The sequence below is a fragment of the Hemiscyllium ocellatum genome, chromosome 24 (assembly GCF_020745735.1).
Source record: "Hemiscyllium ocellatum isolate sHemOce1 chromosome 24, sHemOce1.pat.X.cur, whole genome shotgun sequence".
In the NCBI taxonomy this organism is placed as follows: Eukaryota; Metazoa; Chordata; class Chondrichthyes; order Orectolobiformes; family Hemiscylliidae; genus Hemiscyllium; species Hemiscyllium ocellatum.
The window spans coordinates 54,118,933-54,139,205 of NC_083424.1; the positions used below are offsets into that span (position 1 = coordinate 54,118,933).

A 20,273-nucleotide genomic window follows, 5' to 3' on the forward strand; every position below is an offset into this window, starting at 1 on the left:
GGTTCCTGGGCAGCTGACCAGCTAATGGGTGTGAACAATATTAGCAGAAACCTTTAGACTGCTAGAGGGCAGCTCGTGTGTTTTTCTCTCCAATAAAATACCTAAAGCCCAAAGAAATCCCATTTGTTTTACCTCATTAGTTGCTCTAAGCTGTGGCCTTTAACCAGTAACTATGACATTTTGCAGTTAATGTATCTAAAGTTGACGATTCATAGTTGTGAACTTGTGGTTGGACCAATTCCTTTGTAACAAGTGGTTGTTCCTGTGTAGTAGTCATCTGGTCCAGGTTGTCTGTCAAACAGCTATGTTGGAAACTTTCCATCCTTGGATAAAGTTTTCAACTTTTGTGACAATTTTCAGAATTTGATTTCTAGCACACCACTCCAGTGGGGCAAGACAATTGATTTAAGAGATGAAATTCTACTGGCACATTTCTTGCCCCCAAGAAAGCAATGCTCACCATTAGGGAGTAAGCCATTCTGAACCTCAAACCTGTCCTAGCATTCAACAAAAAAAAGCTGGTCTGCATCTTTATTCAATGATCCTGTCTTGGTTGTATAAACCTTAATAACTTTGCCTAACATAAATATAATCAGTCTCAATATCAACATTTTCACCTGACCAAGTCTCAGTAGGTTTTCAGTAGCGAGTATGCCCAACTTCCACGACCTCTTGTAAAGGTGCATTTCCTGGCACCATCGTTAACATCCTAACTCGAATCTTAAGGTTATGACCCTTGCTCTGGACTCTCCTTCTGGAATAACTTTGATCTACAATATTAACTTCTTATAATCATCTTAAGCAAGTCAATTACATAGTTGCTAATTTTATACTCTTCAACAAATACAATTCTCATCTGAGCAATCTGTTCTTTCACTGAAACCTTTTAGTGAAGGTATCATTATGATAAATCTTCACTAGTCAGTGGTAATGGATTGAAGACAGGAAGAGAAGCTTTGATGAACACCCAGTGGTTAACATTAGATGGAAAAGAATGGAGCCAGGTAAAGGCAAAGTCTAGACAATAGAGAAGAAGCACTGAAGGATGATGATAAGGTGAAGAAACAGAACTATCATAGCAAACATGTGGGCGGCACGGTGGCACAGTGGTTAGCACTGCTGTCTCACAGCGCCTGAGACCCAGGTTCAATTCCCGACTCAGGCGACTGACTGTGAGGAGTTTGCACGTTCTCCCCGTGTCTGCGTGGGTTTCCTCCGGGTGCTCCAGTTTCCTCCCACAGTCCAAAGATGTGCAGGTCAGGTGAATTGGCCATGCTAAATTGCCCGTAGTGTTAGGTAAGGGGTAAATGTAGGGGTATGGGTGGGTTGCGCTTCGGCGGGTCAGTGTGGACTTGTTGGGCCGAAGGGCCTGTTTCCACAGTGTAAGTAATCTAATCTAATCAAACCTAGAGAATAATGACAACAAATGGCATTTGTGTCTGGCTGCAGCCATTACTCTGTGTAATGGGGACAGAAGCAGACCAGAAAAATCCAAACGTAGAGGTTTAAGGAAAACCAAAAGAACTGTACATTTGTAAATCTGAAACAAAAATAGAAGTTGCTGGAAAAGCTCAGCAAGTCTCGCAGCATCTGTGAAGAGAAATCAGAGTTAATGTTTCAGGTCTGGTTACCCTTCCTCTGGGGATCCAAAATGTTAACTCTGATTTCTCTGCACAGATGCTGTCAGACCTGCTGAGCTTTTCCAGCAACTTCTGCTTTTGGTTTGTGATGGAGGTTTAAAGAACAGGGACAGAGGTTTAGAATGTGACAATGTGTTTACGAATTTTGGAGAGGAAAGAAATGTTTTTGCTGATAGGGTTGGTTAATAATGGCAGGTTTGAAAGAGAACAGTAGAGTACTTGGGATGAGGAAACTAATTGGGTACCAAGTAGGGAGGTTGGGTTCGGTGTATTCACAGGAGTGGGACAAGGGAGCAGGTAGACAAGTTAATCTCAGTGAGACTATGAGAAGAGATAGGAGTGAAATTAGTACTAGATGCAGGTACGATGCTAGGACAGGAATAAGCCTTGGGAGAGGTTGGCTTAACAGGCAAGATGAAGCGAGAGATGCAACAAAGGCAGCAGAATGAGTGTCCCCAATGTTGAGCACAAACAATCCCAGCCCTTCCTCACAGTTATATTAGGGGAGATGGTGGAGAGAACAGGGGCCAGCAGTTTAAGGAAGTGGCTGGTAGTGGAGAAATGAACCAGATTTATCTCTGCTCTACAAGTCATGGGCAGTTTTTTCAGAGGACATAAAGGACCCAGTAATAAGGTTTGATGTAGCTCCACCAGATTTGACAGTAGGTAGATAAACAGTTTATACCAGAGAAGCTCAAATTTTCACCATTGGACTTGAGGACCCATCACTGGGAGCACAGAGGGGGTCAATAAGGGTTCATACAATTAACCTGTGTTGCCACTGTCTCAAAGAAATACAGGTTTTTTTTTTAGACAGAATTCATGGCATCCAAGGACTACAGTTTACCCGGTTATTCTCAAAGTACAGATTTCTTCAACTTTGGGGATGGTACTTGATTTGTTCTATTATTTTACACAGAACTGAAAACTCAAGAGTCTTTAATTAGTTATTATTCCGAAATATAGAAACTGGAATGTCCAACATACTGGTTGCACTCAAATAACCAATGACACTGTCCTAAATGTCCATGCCTCATACCTCCTCCTTCACTGCGCACTCTAGGATAAACAGCATCTAACAGTAGGCATTTTAAAGCTTCACTGAATGTCTTTAAGGAAGGGCTATTTGATCTTCACAGTCTTCTGCACAAGAACAATTGAAATATACAGCAGAGATCTGTTAATGAAGTATAAACATTTTCTGCAGCAATCCCTCACACATTCTCACAGAAACAAATGAAATAGATAGAGATATATATAATATATATATATATATATATATATATATAAAATCTATTGTTTGGTCATGTTGTTAGGCTAAATTTAACAGAATGTACAAAAACAATTCACTGATACACTAATTGTATTTTTCCACTTACGAAAATCAATACGTTGTCTTGCTTCCAGCACGAGTTCCACCTCCTGTTGTCGTTGATACATCTGAAGTGTGATTGTATCTCTCCAGTATTCCACAACCTACATAACGATCAATCACAGAACCATCACCAAATTCAACTGGAGAAAAACATTCCCTGCAACCTCTGCTTGCTAATTAATCAACTAACCTAATATAATAAAACAAAGTGATGCATATGCAAACATAACCAAATTAAAAGCTTGCTCCAGAATATAGATCAATTTAACAGTATTACAGAGAAAACTTAACTCAGTAACCTTCACCAGGTCATCCTGTACAGATGCAAAGCAGACGTCAGAAACTGCCTGTAAGGAAGACTAAGCCTTCATGCTTAGGTGTAAGTACAGGTGTACTTACAGGTGTACATATTCATGCTTCCACCTATCCCTCCTGACCTTTGTGGAAACAGGCATCCAAGATATACCATCAATTGTTATCCAAATGACTGTTCATTCATGAGTCTAGACTGAGTAGGAGCCCACAACTGCATCGTTTGGACATGAGTGCTCAATCCAAGCACCTGCTAAAGATCAACAGCAAAAACTTTAAGCTAACTTTGATCCTGGCTGGTCTATTATCCCCATCATCTCAAGCCACATAATACTGGATTCAGGCCAACTGAGGACCCAACTTCTCCTTCAGCTGAGATCAGCTCAAAGCATTTTCTTGATATCAATCAGTTCTCAAACGAGCAATGCAGTTATACCACCTGCTAAGCAGAAGCTCAGGTTCATGGAATATATGGGTTGGAGTGAGAGCATAAAAGGTCATCCAAAGCTACTTCTCAGCCCTCCCAACATCCTTGCAATAAAGTAGCACTCAACTAGACTTCTGACAGAATGTAACCTCTTGTGTAGTGAGCATTTACAGCAGAAAAAGAGATAAACAAATCAAATACCACAGAACAAGAATTCAAAATGAAAGTCGCTTGGCAAGCAACACCATCAGGAAAAAAGAAAATGTCATAGAGTCTTAGAGATGTACAGCACAGAAACAGACCCTTCATTCCAACTCGTCCATGCTGACCAGATGTTGTAAACTGAGCTAGTCCCATTTGGCAGCATTTGACCCAGATCCTTCTAAACCCTTCCTATTCATGTACACATCCAGATGCCTTTTAAATGCTGTAATTGTACCAGCCTCCACCACTTCCTCTGGCAGTTCACCACACTGCGTGTGAAAAGATTGCCTCTTAAGTCCCTTTTATGAACCTGCACCTCAAGATCTCATTGCTTGGCAACACTCCCCAGTAACGTTAGAATGGATTTGCTTGTAGAAATCTTGATCTCTCATATACTTAAATCAATAAATTTCTTGCATCTTCCATTTACAAATGGAGCTGTACCTTGGCTAAAAGGACATGGTGATAATGCTGATCTGCTTGGGCAGCTTTCCTAGCTTCATCAGCCAGCGTGCGCGCATTTTCTCTCCAGGTGTAGAAGAAAAATCTATATGTAAGAAGAGAAAAAGGCTTAGAGAGTCACTAACCCAACCTCATATGATCCAAGGAAAGCAGAAGGTAAAATCTCAAAGAAAGACCAATCGTTGTGAAGGGCTTATGTAAATGACAAATTTTACATGAAGTTTGAAAGCAATGAATAGTTCATTATAAACTAAAGTTAAATCCAAGCAAAGGAAGAAATGAGAGCATGATGTCAAGTTGGATGTGGTGAACTGGGAAAACACGATAAGATTTGACAGGAGACAAGCAATAACTAGTATCGAGAGTGTGGTGCTGGAAAAGCATAGCAGGTCAGGCAGCATCCAAGGAGCAGGAGAATCGACATTTCAGGCAAATCTCCTGCTCCTCGGACGCTGTCTGACCTGCTGTGCTTTTCCATCACCACATTCTCGACTCTAATCTCCAGCATCTGCAGTCCTCACTTTTGCCTAAGCAATAGCTAGTATTGAAAGAAAACCTACAATGTCTACTACAGATTTACATTCGTCTAAGGCACTGTCAGCTAAAGTGACTCAAGCAAGATTAAAAAAAAGTTAAAATTAGTATCGGATCAAAGAAGTGTCATAAGAATACCAGAAACCGTGGCAAGTTTGAGGATTGGAATCAATTTAGGCCCCTGCAAAGGAGAAGCGAGAATCAGATATAGGAAAAGGAAAAGAGAATATAAAGTCAAACTAGTGAGCAATATAACGACAGACTATAAAAGCTTCTATCAGTTTGTGAAAGAGAAAAAATAACCAAGGGTAATTGTCTGCCCATTACAGGTATAAAAAGAAATATGTATATTGGAGATCAAGGAAATAGTGGAGAAGCTAAACAATTACTTAAGTGAAAGAGCAAATTACTGCAGATACTGGAACCTGTACTGAAAACAAAAATGCTCAAGATCACAGCAAGTCAGAAAGCACCCATGGTGAGACAGCAAAGTAATTCTTTGAATCTTCAAAAGAGATACTGAAAATCACCCAGAAATCCTTAACGTCCAAGGGGCTAAACAGCCGAACAATATTAGTATTTGTGAAGCAGTCATACTTAAAAACATCAGCTGGATTAAAGATTAATAAATCTCCTGGACAGAGGAGCTTCATCTCAGACTGTTAAAGGAAGTAGCCATAAGCATAATAAATGCTTTGATAGTTAGCATTCATAATTGCAAAGATTCTGGAAGGATTCCTGCTGACTGGAAGGTAGAAAATGTAAGAAGGGGACAAGAGAGAGTGTTAAAAACCACATATTTGATACCTTGGTTTCAGCAACAAGGAAAATGTTAATATCTACCAAAAACATTGTGATAATGGAACATTTTTTAAAAAATGGCAAAACTGGGCAGAATTAAGATGGATTTATGAAAAGGAAATCACGTTTGACAAAACATGGGTTTCTTTTGAGAATGTTACATGTAGTACAGAAAAAGGAGAATCAATAAATGTGATGGATTTGGGTTTTTAGAAGGATTTTGCTAAGGTCCCATCCAGGAGGTTATTAAATAAAATTGGAGTACATGAGATTGAGGGAATATACCAGGATGGATTGAGAATTGATTAAGGGACAAGAAGCAGATGGATCATTATCAGCATGATAGGCTGTTACTAGTGAGGTGTTGCAAGGTAAGTGGTCAGTCCATAACTTTCATAATCTATATAAATGATTTGGATGTAGGGACCAATTGTAATAACTCCAAATGTGCTCATTACATTAAACTGGGTGGAAATATAATTTATAAGGGAGATGCAAGGAGGCTTCAAGAAACTTTGCCGTGCTAAGTGACTGGGCTAGAACATGGTTGAGAGAATATAAATAATGAGTGAAGCTATTCACTTTGATTAAGAAAACACAGAAAGGAAAAATATTTTTTAAATGGTGAGAGGGTGCCCAAAGGGATCTGAATGTCCTTGGCTATAAGGCATGTGCAGGAAGCAACTAAGAAAGCAAATGGTATGACGACATATATTTCAAGGGGATTTGAGTACATAAGTAAAGGTGTCTTTCTGCAGTCATACAGAATCTTGTCGAGACCTCACCCTGGAGTATTGCGTACAGGGAAGTATGTCTTTCCTTACCTCAGGAAAGATATACTTCCCAAAGAGGAAGTTCAACAGTTCACCAGATTAGATTGGATTGCGAGAGTAGGACAGAGAGATATAGGCTCAGCAAATTTGCAAACAGCAAATTCCGGGCTGACAGCAGGAGTTCTAATGCAAGGGCCATTGACTGATCAAATATACCTCCAGTGAAAACAGCAACAAAATCCTGGAATTATTTAAAAACCAGTTGAATATCACAAGGGCAACTTAGGACCATTAGCTGCAATGGGCTAAATAGCCAATAATAAATTTCTGATGCAAATTACATTTCCCCAGCCTGCATCTAGATCAGGAAAATATCCTATTGTGGTGATGGAAGTCACAGAGGCAACACTTTACTAAGCAAAATGCAATCATTAATATAAAAATGAGAGCTTAAGATGGAATGATATGAAGTTTCTATCACATAAACTTCAATTCATACAGGACATTTGGCATGTTATTTGTCACATATTTCTTGAGTGCAGAAACATCATTGCAACTCTTCATCACCTTAATAAATCTCTTCTCTGTTTCTTCCCCTTTTCATCCACCTTGCAAAGAATTTGCTGATTGTTGCAATGGAAAACCTAGAAATCAGACAGGGGGATCATTCTGCAGTTTTCACGGTCATATTAAGATTTTAATATTTGTGTTACTCAACAAATTTATTGGAAAAAAAATCAAAAACTTACACAAAAGGTCAGATGCAATAAAGATAACTCTCCTCCATTAATGCTAAATCTAAACTGATTCTTGAAACTTGATTTTTCAGTTCTTGCAAGCTAATGAACTGTCACAGACTAGGTTGACGGATTTTATTATCCTGAGGAGTTCACATTGTCTCAACAGGTGACACATGCAGTCAAATATAAATCTACAACTAAATCTTTTGGGTTACAGAGCAAACAATCAAAGGGTCTATAAAGAACCACAACCTTAGTTGACTCAGAAACCTTCCTCATGTCTTCAACAATGAAAACCTAGTCACTTTAACAAGATGACAGGAGCTTCACATGAAGTGGTTTGACCCATTATTTGATTGAAACACTGGACAATTTGAAAGACTGAGCTCAGTTCGTACAGATTAATTTTTTATTCTAAGGTATGGCCAGTCTGGAATTTGCATTTTCTGTATCTTGTGGAAACAGCTTGCAGTAATACATTTTAACAGCACGATCAAATCCAACAAATAATCCCACAAATATAGATGATCTGTTTTCTCATGTTGCTAGGTAGGTATTTCAAAACAATTTTGTCATTGGGTTCTTACTGTTACTATCATGGGTGTGGAGACATAATGCAACTGGATATTTTTAAGAAGTTGTATGTAATTGTATGAACAAATCACCTTCACCTCCATCTGTCCAGAATGCATGCAAGAATCCAGGTTTATCTTTCTCTGATAGGGAACTACAAATTCTACCATCCAAAGGTCAAGCACAGCAGATGTGTGGGAACACTTGCAAGTTTTCTCTGAGGTACCCTCCATCCTGACTTGGATCACTGCTCCTTTACAGTCGCTGGGTCAAAATCCTGTAAATCACTCCTTTACAACATTGTGGGTGTACAAACACCATATGAACTACAGTGGTTCAAAAAGGGAGATAACCAATCAGATACAATTAGGGATGGAAAATAAATACTGGCCTGGTCAGTCATACCCACAACCCATAAAAAAATGAAAACAAAAATGCCCGGAAAACCCATCGTAGCATGACAATCTCAGCATTGATCAGAAATGGAACTGTTCTTCTTTCATATATAGTACAGCGCTGTTAAGTTTTGTGTTACACAAAAACACCATTTTAACCAAAACATCTCGGAAAAAACACTTGTACTGTAGTCTATATATCAGGTAAAAACATGAGACCAACCTTCCACTCGCGCAAAGCTTTTGACAGCAGCTTCTTCTGAAAATGTACATCTGCACACACGTGTTTTTTCCATTTCTCATGTTTTTTCTGCACATACTGGGAAGTGTAAGAAGTATATCAAAGTATAAATACACTGGTGCTGAAATCATCAATTCCACTAATAGAATCACCATTGGAGAATGAGAACAATAAGCTTTTAGCATCCCTGTTATAATTTAAAGAAAAAACTATTTTAAATCAATCTATAATTTAATTAGATTTTTTGGTCTACTTTCTCCTTTCATGAGGGGACAATGCTTTCTCTAGGCATCCTACCACAGATATTAGGGTTTCCTGTCATTGTGAGCTCAAGCTGCAAGTGCCAGAAAATTACTGCAGAAAATATAGCTCATGGTTTAGGGGGTAACATATTAGTGTGGATTAGAAGTTTGGCTGGCTGACTGACAGAAAACAGAGAATATTCATGATGGGGTTTTATTTGAAACAACAGAAATTTTGCAGAAACTCAGCATGTCTGGCAGCATCTATGTCTAATGACCCTTCTTCAGAACTGAATTACCTGATTGGCAGGATGTGAGGAGTTGAGTGCAAAAGTCTGTGTCAAGGTCTAAATTTGTTGCAATTAATATAAATGACAAAGATTAGGAGAACAAAGGCATGAAAAATAAACTTGCAGATGACAGTAAGATAGGTAGAAAACGTTGTTGTAAAAAAGACATGAAGCAGGCTGTAGGAGGATATAGACTGGCTAAGTACAGAAATCTTGCATATGGAGTATGGTATGGTAAAATGCAAAGTTGTTCACTTTGGTAAGAACAACAAAAAAAGCAAAATATTACTGAAATAAACAATGACTGTGAAATTCCATGGTATAAAAGGATTTACGGGTTCTAGTGCACGAGTCACATAAATTTATCAAGCAGTTACAGCTTATACCTGTAGTCAAGCTGGCAAATAGGGTGCTAACCTTTATTATGAGAGAAACTTAATAATACAGTAAGGATGCTAAACTTCAGTTATGAAAGGCAATGATAATGACATATTTCAAATATTGTGTGCAGTTTTGGTCACCTTATTTAAGGAAGGATTTAAATGCATTTGAGGTGGTTCAGAGGAGAGTTACCAGATGGATATCTGGAATGAGTGGGTTACGAAGATAGTTTGGACAGGCTGAGTTTGTTTCCACCGGAGTTTAGAAGGTTGAGGGAAGAGTTGGTTGAAGTTTGTAAGATCTTGAATGGTGTTAACAAGGTTGGACATGGAAACAATGTTCCCTCTTGAGAGCAAGTTGAGAACTAACGGTCACTATTTTAAAATTAGAAATTGCTCTTTTACACAGAGATCAGGGGAATTTTTTTCTCTGACGTTGTGGAACTTTGGAACTTTCTGCCTCCGAGGGTGGTGCAAGCCGATCATTGAATATTTTTAAGATGTAGAGATGCTGGAATGGGACTGGGGTGGACAAAGTTAAAAATCACACAACACCAGGTTATAGTCAAGAATGTGGTGCTGGAAAAGCACAGCAGGTCAGTCAGCATCCGAGGAGTAGGAGAATCGACATTTTGGGCATAAGCAGGCTCATAAGACACAGAATTTATAGCAAAAGGGAAAGCTAGTACTTCCAAATAAACCTGCTGGACTATAACCTGGTGTAGTGGAATATTTTTAAGACAGAGAAAGATTGATTCTTGAACAAAAATACAAATTACCTCAGAAACTCAGGAAGTCTTGCAATACCTGTGGAGAGAAAGCAGAGTTAACATTTCGGTACAGTGACCCTTCTTCAGCTGTTCTGTGAAGGGTCACTGGATCCAAAATGTTAACTCTGCTTTTTCTCCACAGATGCTGCCAGGTCTGATGAAATTCTCCAGGAATTTCTGCTTTTGTTTCAGATGTCCAGCATCTGCAGTCATTTGTTTTTGTTTTATATAGATGAATTCCATAACTTAACCAGAATCAGAGATTTTCAAGGTCGTTGGGAATAAGGAATTTGAAACACAAATTAGCTGTAATCTTATTGAATAAAATCGCAGACTCAAGGAGCTGAATGGTCCATTTCTGTTCCTGTTTTGTCTGTGCATAAATCCTTTATTCAGGGACTCGCACTCCCATCCAGTTATATCTCAGTGCCCAATCCTATAAAGGAGCATGCGGCTCTAGAAAAGATAGCTGGTGATGCCTCAACTCCCATGCTGCTATGAAATCTGACAACAGAAAAGTGCAGATGCAGGTAAGTGTGGGCCTGGATAGGTGGCCAGTGCTTAGATCTTGTCAGTTTTATCAAAGATCATTCTAGTGTTGAAGGACATTGATGACAATGGGAAAAGCCCTTGTAATTATTTCCTTCCAGAGTTTATTTGGCTTCCTGCTTCAGCTGTGGGGGTTCCTGACTTCTCTACCAATGCATCCCTGGGAAATTTGGAAGGAGGTGGAAGTATGTTGGGATACCTAGCTGATGGCATACATTCCAAGTCTCCCCATGTATCAACACATCTCCAACAGCCTGGGAAAATTTCACCCAATGTCTACACAAGTATTCTAGCAAAACAGCAATCAGGAGTGAGATCAGTCATTCCTTTTTCTCTACAACTCATCAAGAGTCCTTCAACAGCATGTTACAAACCTAGAACTTCTACCACCTAGAAGGACAAGGCCAGAACATGCATGAGAAACCACCATCAAGTTTCCCCTTGTGCCACACACTATCCTGACTTGAATTATATTGCTATTCCTTCAGTGTTGCTGAGTCAAAATACTAAAATTCCTTCCTAACAGCACTGAGGGTCTATCTACACCACAGGGACTGCAGTAGATCAAGAATGCAACTCAACATCACCTTCAAAGGGCAATTAGGGTTTAACAGTACATACTGACCTGGTCAGCAACACAACCCATTCACACATATAAATAAATGTTCCAGGTACCAAATCAGAAAAGTCCACCTGCTTTGAAAATGTGTCATTCATTTGTCACAACTATCATCATTGTGACTAGCAAAAAATGGCTAATTTTCTGCTAAGTTGGGGGTAGTGGTTGGCTCCATGGTTACTAGAAACTCGAAACAGATTGTTCTAAATATGTCGCATAACAACAAGCAGATTTTCAATCCAGGTTTCTATCCAGTCAAATGACATTGTATGCAAACTGACTTAACCTCCAACTCAAATAGCATGAGAACGAAGCAGGGACACTGTGGAATGAGATTTTAAAAATCAGTTTGAATACTGCATAATGTTTGAGATAAATTTGTTGAATAATGCATTTGAGTTGGAGGATATCTTGAGATATCTTGGATTGACAGCTAAGGGAAGACTTTGGATCCACAGAGAATACTGTATGAGAATTGACAATGAGATAATCCACATGCTGGTCAGAGACATCAAGGCTCTGCTCACAAGGTAGACAGGCAATGAATGTGGAAGGCACAGAGAGACTTTGCTGCAATTGAACAGCTGGGGTTTGAGCAGAAAAGCACAGAACAAGGTTGACAATAATATATAATTTTGTTCAATCTTGCTCAAAAAATATGCATGTGCAAGGAGCTTAAGCAGCCAGAAATTCAACACTCTGCTGCACATGTTAGAACTAGGGAAAGAAGTGTAATTCAAACTAAACAAAGCTTTTAATTAGTTTATTCAAAAGTACTTTAACAGATGAGCTTGATTTCTGTTTAACAAATACTTTTAAAATTATAACTGAACATCATTTGGTTGATTCGGATTGTTGAATGGTTTCTGTAACTACAATATACCTTAGGGAAATATCTCTGACTCACTGATATTTTAACCAAGACATGGAAAAATATGTACAGGGATTTCTGAAATTTTATTCAGTAAAACGTGGTTGCTATTCCTCATCACATGTGACTGAAACAAATGGTAAACTCCTTACCAACCGCCAAGCCCTCCAGGTTCCGCGCAAGCGACATCTGCACCAATGTCTTACAGCTCGTACTTCATGGTCTCGTCTAGCGTAGAGACAGAGATAATTAAGAGAAGATACTGGAGTAAGAATGGACCACATGGCCCCTTGACCATTCAGAAAGATAATGTCTGATCTAATGCCCCACCTTCACATTCCCACACCCTTACCATTTCCCTCAATTCTTTTACAGAACAAATATCTGCATACTCCAACCCTAAATGTATTCAATAATGTAGCATTCAAAACCTCCTGGCTAGAGAATCACAAAGGTCCACAGTCTTCTGAGTGAAGAAATTGCTCCTAAATAATCCTTATCCTTAGACACACCCATTCCACCCCCATCCGCATATCCCTAACCCTAACCACCCCATGTTCTGAATGCCCCAATCTAGAGAAATAACCTATTTTAATCTTCAGAATCTTGTAAGTTTCAATGAGATTGCCCCACAAGGTTCCAAACTCCAGACAGCTTAGGTATTATTTACTCAGTCTCACAGGATAATTCTCTTATCCCAAACTTGTCTAAGTTAGCAAAATTTCTTTTCTCTGCATCAACATTTAAGATCTACACAGATTTTTAAATAATATTCTGTTTTTTCTATTCTAATTATCATAGTAAGTAATGTTATATTTCCCTACATTATATCCATTTTCCATCATGGTGCCCAATTACTTAACCTATCCATACATGCCTGTTTATGCCCTCGTCACAGCTCAGATTCCCTCCCAGATTGTTAGTAATCTTTGGTACAACACTTAAGGTCTCCTCGTTGAAGTCATTTATTTAAATTGTAATACCTGAAGTCCCAAGCACTGAACGTTGCAGAACTCTCACTGAAAAACTTCAAAATGCTTATCTAATCTTTATCCCGATTCCTGCTCACTAAACAATCCTGTACCTATGCTAATGCATTACTCCCAATTCCAAATGCCCTTATCTGCTGTGTTAACTTTTTGTGTGATTTCTTTTCAAAATCTATGTACACAAAGGAACAAAGAATGAGAGTGGATGATTTGATTTTAACCTCAACTCTATTCCTGCATGTCCCCATAATCCTTTATTCCCTGGGTAATCAAGAATCTAACCATCACTGCCTTGAAAATACTAAAAGGTTTTGCATCCAATGCCTTTTGAGGAAGGGATAAACTATATCTACTGGCTCTGCCTTATCTATTCCATTAATTACATCCTCAAAACCAAGATAAATGTGCTTTTACATAAAACAAGGTATGATTAGACAGAGGAAATGATGTGTTTCTAAGTGTAATGTTAAGAATTCCTCAATATTAAATTCCAGAATTTTTCAGACACTAGTTCAGTTGGCTGGATGGCTCATTTGCAATTCAGAGTGATGCCAACAACATGGATTCAATTCCCACCCCAGCTGAGGGTAACATAAAGGGCTCGCCTTGTCAACCTTTCCCCTTGCCTGAGTTTTGGTGACCCTCAAAAGTTATACTCCCCACCTGGTCTAATGAGAGACTAGCCCTATGGTTTGTTAAGACAATGGCAACTTTGCTTTCATCTTCATCTTGCACAACTAAATATGCATATCACTTAATTCTTCCAAATCACAAAACTCTTTTCATATTGCAGGTGCATAACACTGTCCAATTTCCACCAGTTTACAGTCCAAAAAGAAAGGGATATGATTACATGATTCCTTACAATGTACAGCTAAGATCAGTGACAGACCTGGGCTCTTGAGTAATTTCTCACTTCAAGCATGTGGCTGTCGAATTCACTTCAAAGTCAGCAATTGAAGCAGAGAACATGTCAAAAGTTAATAGTATGGTGGGTGAATTTAGGGAAAAAAGTGGATAGGGGAATAGGAGACAAAATGACATTAGGATTACAGTGCACATAGTGACAAAAGTTAACACAAATTGGTTGGGAGTAACAGCCTGTTATAGTTTTATACAATGAACAGTACTCTCTGCAGACCAAGCCTAACATTTGAGGGATTTAATTTCTAATTGTACTGCTGGGGAGTCAGTTCCAGCGATGGCCACTCTTCTATTCCAGCACTTTAATATTTCCTGATGTAGTTGGCTGAGTGTCAAATTCTGAACTTAACTATATAAGCCTTGTACAAATGCATGCTACTGTAATGCACACAAGAATCTCATTCAGACATTGATCAATATCTGAAAACGTCAGATGGAGGGTAGAGGCTGTACACTTTAGGAAGTATGAAGGAAGAAACTTTGGCAATTACAATATTGCCCCTTCAGTCATAATATGAATGCTAGAGCTGCAGCCTCTTGGTGCTATGCAAAAGCTACATCTTTGTAAATATACATTTAAGACCAGCTTGCGTGAGAGTACTGTTCACTCTGAGAGGTAGCTTTGTGCACCCCAACAGCTCTCTAGCATGCTAGAGAAGTGACCATCCTTTCCCTGAGAGTACATAAAATAAGAGTTGGGAGGCTATTTGACTAGAAGAGGATCACAGGTTATGTTGATCACCAATGCTCATATGCCTTGCAGTATCAAATCTGGGACTTATTGACTCATCCCCTTGTTACACCACAAGAGTCATATACCCACTCAGCTATTACAGCCCAAAGTTTAGCGTCGTCCGAGTTTAGAAACATGAAGCAGAATTTCCAAAGTACCCATACCCTGCTATTTGTTCTGCCACAGTCTTTTTCCAAAAGTGCAATGATTTACGCAGCAACTGATGTTTAAAGTGATCTTCAGCAATGGCCTCCTTCTCTCTCTCCTCCAACAAGACGGCAGTCTTCTCACGCCAGTTCCACCAGAACCGCAGCAACACGCAACGAGTATAATGAATCATAGCCTGCAGAAACAGAAATAATTCCATCAAAACCCTCCCAATCGGACACCAGATATTCCCCTCCTCGTTTCCACATTAATTGATATTGTCACTGGTTGTCTTCCTTCCTCTGCCTTCTCTCCCTGCTTCAAATCTTTAAACCTTACCTCCTCTCCATAAACAGTAACCCTTGACTTTCAGCCCTTGCCTTTCCTTCACCATGCCCAAATCCATGCTGACCTTGTTTGAAATCCAATGTGGTTTCCAGCCAACCAAACTGGTAAAATCACAAATATCCCATGTGACTGTGGCAAGCATTATCAGGCCATCATCAATCTGACCAGCCTGCAACCTTTGTCACAGTTCACTGCACCATCCTTTTTTCTGGTGTCCCTCTACTGTCATTCAGCTTGGTGGGATTTCTCTCACATGGTTCCTCTTCTATCTGTCCAGTCATAACCAGAGAATGGCTCCCCTCCTACTCCAACACCATTACCTCTGGTGTTCTCCAGGGATCGACACTCACCTCCCACTCCCTTTTACATCTCATCTACATGCTGCCCCTCTGTGAAATTATCTGAAGTCACAACATCAGTTTCAGCTTGTGCACTGACACTCAACTCAACCTTAGCATTCCTTTCCACGACCCATCAATTGTCTCTAAATTTCAAGACTCTAACATCCGGCACCAATGCAGCAGAAATTTCACAGTATAAAATAGACAGAAGACTAACATCATTGTTTTTGGTTCCTTCTCCAAACTCTATTCTATGGCCACATAATCCCTTTTCTTCCCAATGACTGCCTGATGACTGTTTGCAACCTCAGTGTCATTTTTGACCTTGAGTTAAGCTTCTCACCATATTATCTGTGACACCATTAATTTTTGTTTAATTCCACCTCCATAATATCACACAAATCAACTGATTTGTCCTTCTACAACTCTCATCCATGCCTTTGTTTCTTCTAAAGGACCATTCGAATGCACCCCTGGCTGGTTTTCTTCGATAAACTTGATGTCATCCAAAACGTTGCTGCCTGTGTCCCTCTTTGCACCAAGTCCCATTAGGCCTCTGTTTGCTGACTGACATTGAATTCTGATTAATCAAAGCTTTGATTTCAAAATTCTCATCTGTTTACAAACCCCTCCATGGGTCACATCTCCTGAACATCTTACAGCCTCCAGCTGGACAACCCTCCAAGGTCTCAATGTGCCTTGAATTCTGTCCTTTCTGGACCTCTCCAGTTTGAATTGCTTCAGTACCAGAGGCCAGGCCTTCAACTGCCCAGACCCTAAACTCGGCAATTTCCTCCCGACAATTCTCATCCCCTTGAAAGTAACCACTTCAATCTACCCCAATATCTTTTTATGTAGCTCAGTCTCATTCCTAAGAAGTGAAGTGTCATGGGGTATAATGTGTTAAAAAAAGGCTTTACATAGAGATAAATTGTATTGGTTACCAAGAAAAACCAGTGAAGAAACAAAAAAAATCATATCATTGGAATAATACACCACCACAAATCTTTTTCACAGGTAACAAGCCATTTTTGAATGCAATAATTGCAAAATGACATTTAAAAGAAATATAATATATATATATATGAAAATCCCAAAACTTCAGTGAGATGGAAGAGCAGATAATCTGTTTTAGTACAGTTGTGAGCACAAGAAATATTGATTAGAATACTGGGAGAACGCCACTGTTTTTCAAATAATGTTATAGGAATTTATGCACCCACCACAGAAGGCAGACAGGGCCTCAGTTCAACATACCATCCCAAATACAGTACCCACCTAGTACAGTATTCCATCAGTGCAGCATTGTAGTAAGAATCTAAATTAAGTGCCAACATCTATGGTCTCCAGTTTGAACCCAAAACTTTCTGAGTCAGAGGCACAACCCACTTGGGTCAAGGTTGATATTTTAATTAGTTCCATATTTATACCTGTTCATTCCAACAGCAGAATGATTATGTTGTTTTAGTATTCACAGCAGAAAAGGAGGATAGCTTGTCAGAAATCCTGAAGAACCGAGCAGAGGATCAGTGACGGGGCGCAAACAAGACTATCTTAAGTAAATCATAAATAACAGGAAAATTACTGGAACTGAAGAGTGACAAATGCCCAGTACCATATGGTTTTGATTCATAGGTATTAAAGGAGATAGGAGAGCACATTGCCATGCTCTAACCATAATCTTTCCAAGTTCCCTGGATTCAGGAGTTGTATGTCTGCATTGGAAATTTGTTCCTGTCAATCCATCCTTTAAGAAGGGTGACAGAGGGAAGCCAGGGAATTACTTAGCCTGACATCTCTGGTGAGGAAATTGTTAAGTCTATTATCAAGGATAGAGTAACTAATCACTTCAATCAGGGAGAGTCAATATGGATTCAAGAATGACAAGTCATGCCTGACAAACCGCAAGAGTTTTTTGAAGAGGTAACAAAGGTGGTGGATAGAGTTAAATCGATGGATGCTGTTTACATCCAGAAGGTTTTTTATGAAGTCCCACAAACTAGGCTATTACCTAAGATGGAGTTGACGGCATGTTACTGACATAGATCGGAAATTAGTTGAACAGCAGGAAACTGAATTGGAATAATGGGCGAATACTCAGGTCGTGACCAGTGTAGTTCGCTGAGATCTATATTGGGGCCTCAATTATTCACAACACTCACCAATGACTTGGATAACAGCATTAAAAGTCAAACATCGAAATTTGCTGAGGATGTAAAATTGAACAGCATTATAAACAATGTTAACAACAGTAAATTACAACAGGAATTTGATAGATTAGGTGAAAGGGTAAAGCTGTGGCAGATAGATTTTAATAAAAGTAAGTGGGGTTATCTATTTCAAAGGATACATTGAGTATTTTTTCTTAGAAGGCAAAAAGTTAAATACAGTGGATCCCAATGAGATTTGGGAGTTCAGGTGCATAACATTTTAAAATGCCACAAGCAGGTGCAGAAAATAGTCAGCAGGACTAATGGAATTCTGCCCTTCATGTCTAACATGCCGGAGTATAAGGGTGCAGACATTATGTTGCAGTTATACAAAACCCGAGTTAAGGCCCACTTGGAGTACTGTGAGCAGATCTGGGCATCGCATCTTAGGAAGGATGTTTTGACCCTGGAGGGAGTTCAACACAGGTTTACAAGAATGATATCTGGACTTCATTATGAGGACAGATTAGACAAATTAGCCTTTATTCTCTCAAATTTATAAGCTTTAGGGATGATCTAATTGAAGTTTTCAGGTTACTAACCAGGAAAGACAGGGGAGATAAAGATAAACTATTTCCACTGATTGAAGGTTCCAAAACCAGGGGACTGTAATCTGAGAATTACAGCCAGACCATTCAAAAAAGATGTTAGAAAGCATTTCTACACACAACGAGTAGTGGAGGTTTGGAATTCTCTTTCTCAAATGACAGTCGATGCCAATTCAATTGTTAAAGTTAAATCTAAGCTATACATATTTTTATTAAGCACGAGAATAGAACATAGAACAGTACAGCATCTTACAGGCCCTTCGGCCCTCAATGCTATGCTGACCTTTTATTCTTCTCTAAGATCAAAATAATCTGCATACCATCATTTTACTATCATCCATGTGTCTATCCAAGAGTCGCTTACATATCTCTAATCTATCTGATTCTATTACCACCACTGAAAATGTGTTACTGGAAAAGCGCAGCAGGTCAGGCAGCATCCAAGGAGCAGGAGAATCAACGTTTCGGGCATGAGCCCTTCTTCAAGAATGAGGATAGTGTGCCAAGCAGGCTAAGATAAAAGGTAGGGAGGAGGGACTTGGGGGAGGGGCATTGGAAATGCGATAGGTGGAAGGAGGTCGAGGTGGGGGCGGAGTGGGGGTGGGGGCGGAGAGGTCAGGAAGAAGATTGCAGGTTAGGAAGGTGGTGCTGGTTCGAGGGTTGGGACTGAGACAAGGTGGGGGGAGGGGAAATGAGGAAGCTGGAGAAATCGGAGTTCATCCCTTGAATCCTGGTAAATCTCCTCTGCACCCTCTCTAAAGCTTCCACATTCTTCTTATAATGAGGAAACCAGAACTGAAGATAACATTCCAAGTGTGATCTAACCAGGGCTTAATGATCTGCAGTATAACTTGCTGGTCTTAAACTCGATCCCCCTCCTAATGAAAGCCAACACACCATACACTTTCTTAACAACCCCATCAACTTGGCTGGCAACTTTGGGAGATCTATGAATGTGGATCCCAAGATCCCTCTGTGCCTCCACACTGCAAAGTATCCTGCCTTTAACCCTGTATTCTGCATTCACAGTTGACCTTCCAAAGTGAATCACTTCACGCTTTTCCAACTTGAACTCCATCTGCCACTTCTCAGCCCAGCTCTGCATCCTGTCAATGTCCCGTTGCAACCTACAACAGCCCTCCACACTACCCACAACTCCACCAATCATTTGTGTCATCAGCAAACTTACTAATACACCCTTTCATTTCCTCATCCAAGTCATTTATATAAATCACAAAGAGCAGAGGTCTCACAATATATCCCTGCTGAACATCACTGATAACCAAGCTCCAGGCTGAATACTTTCCCATCTACTATCACCCTCTGTCTTCCATGGGCCAGCCAATTCTATATCCAGACAGCTAAATTTCCCTGTATCCCATGCCTCCTTACTTTATGAATGAGCCTACCATGGGGAACCTTATCATACGCCTTGCTAAAATCCATGTACACCACACCCATTGCTCTACCTTTATCAATGTGTTTTGTCACACCCTCAAAGAATTCAATAAGGCTTGTGAGGCATGACCTGCCCCTCTCAAAGCCATGCTAACTATCTCTAATCAAACTATGGTTTTCTAAACAATATAGGGCCTGTCTCTCAGAATCCCCTGAATAACTTGCCCAACACCAATGTAACACTGACTGGTCAGTAATTCCCAGGGTTATCTCTACTCTCTTTCATGAACAAGGGAATAACATTTGCCACCCTCCAATCATCTGGTACTACTCCAGCGGACAATGAGAACTCAAACATCATCACTACAGACGTAGCAATCTCTTCCCTCGCTTCCCATCGTATCCCATCTGGGAGAAAGTGAGGACTGCAGTTCTGA

At 39.7% G+C, this 20,273-nt stretch overlaps 1 protein-coding gene across 11 annotated transcripts in view; it reads right to left on the reverse strand.

The window, feature by feature from the left end:
* sfi1 (SFI1 centrin binding protein) overlaps positions 1 to 20,273 on the reverse strand; it is a 139,897-nt gene that overhangs the window by 59,366 nt on the left and 60,258 nt on the right. For all 11 annotated transcript variants that reach the window (XM_060843802.1, XM_060843803.1, XM_060843810.1 and 8 more), the window contains 6 exons: positions 15,009 to 15,187; positions 12,351 to 12,426; positions 8,460 to 8,555; positions 7,096 to 7,172; positions 4,403 to 4,505; positions 3,020 to 3,116 (listed from right to left, as the gene is read on the reverse strand). In XM_060843802.1, coding sequence (XP_060699785.1) covers positions 3,020 to 3,116; positions 4,403 to 4,505; positions 7,096 to 7,172; positions 8,460 to 8,555; positions 12,351 to 12,426; positions 15,009 to 15,187 — 628 coding nt within the window. The remainder of the gene's footprint in view (positions 1 to 3,019; positions 3,117 to 4,402; positions 4,506 to 7,095; positions 7,173 to 8,459; positions 8,556 to 12,350; positions 12,427 to 15,008; positions 15,188 to 20,273) is intronic.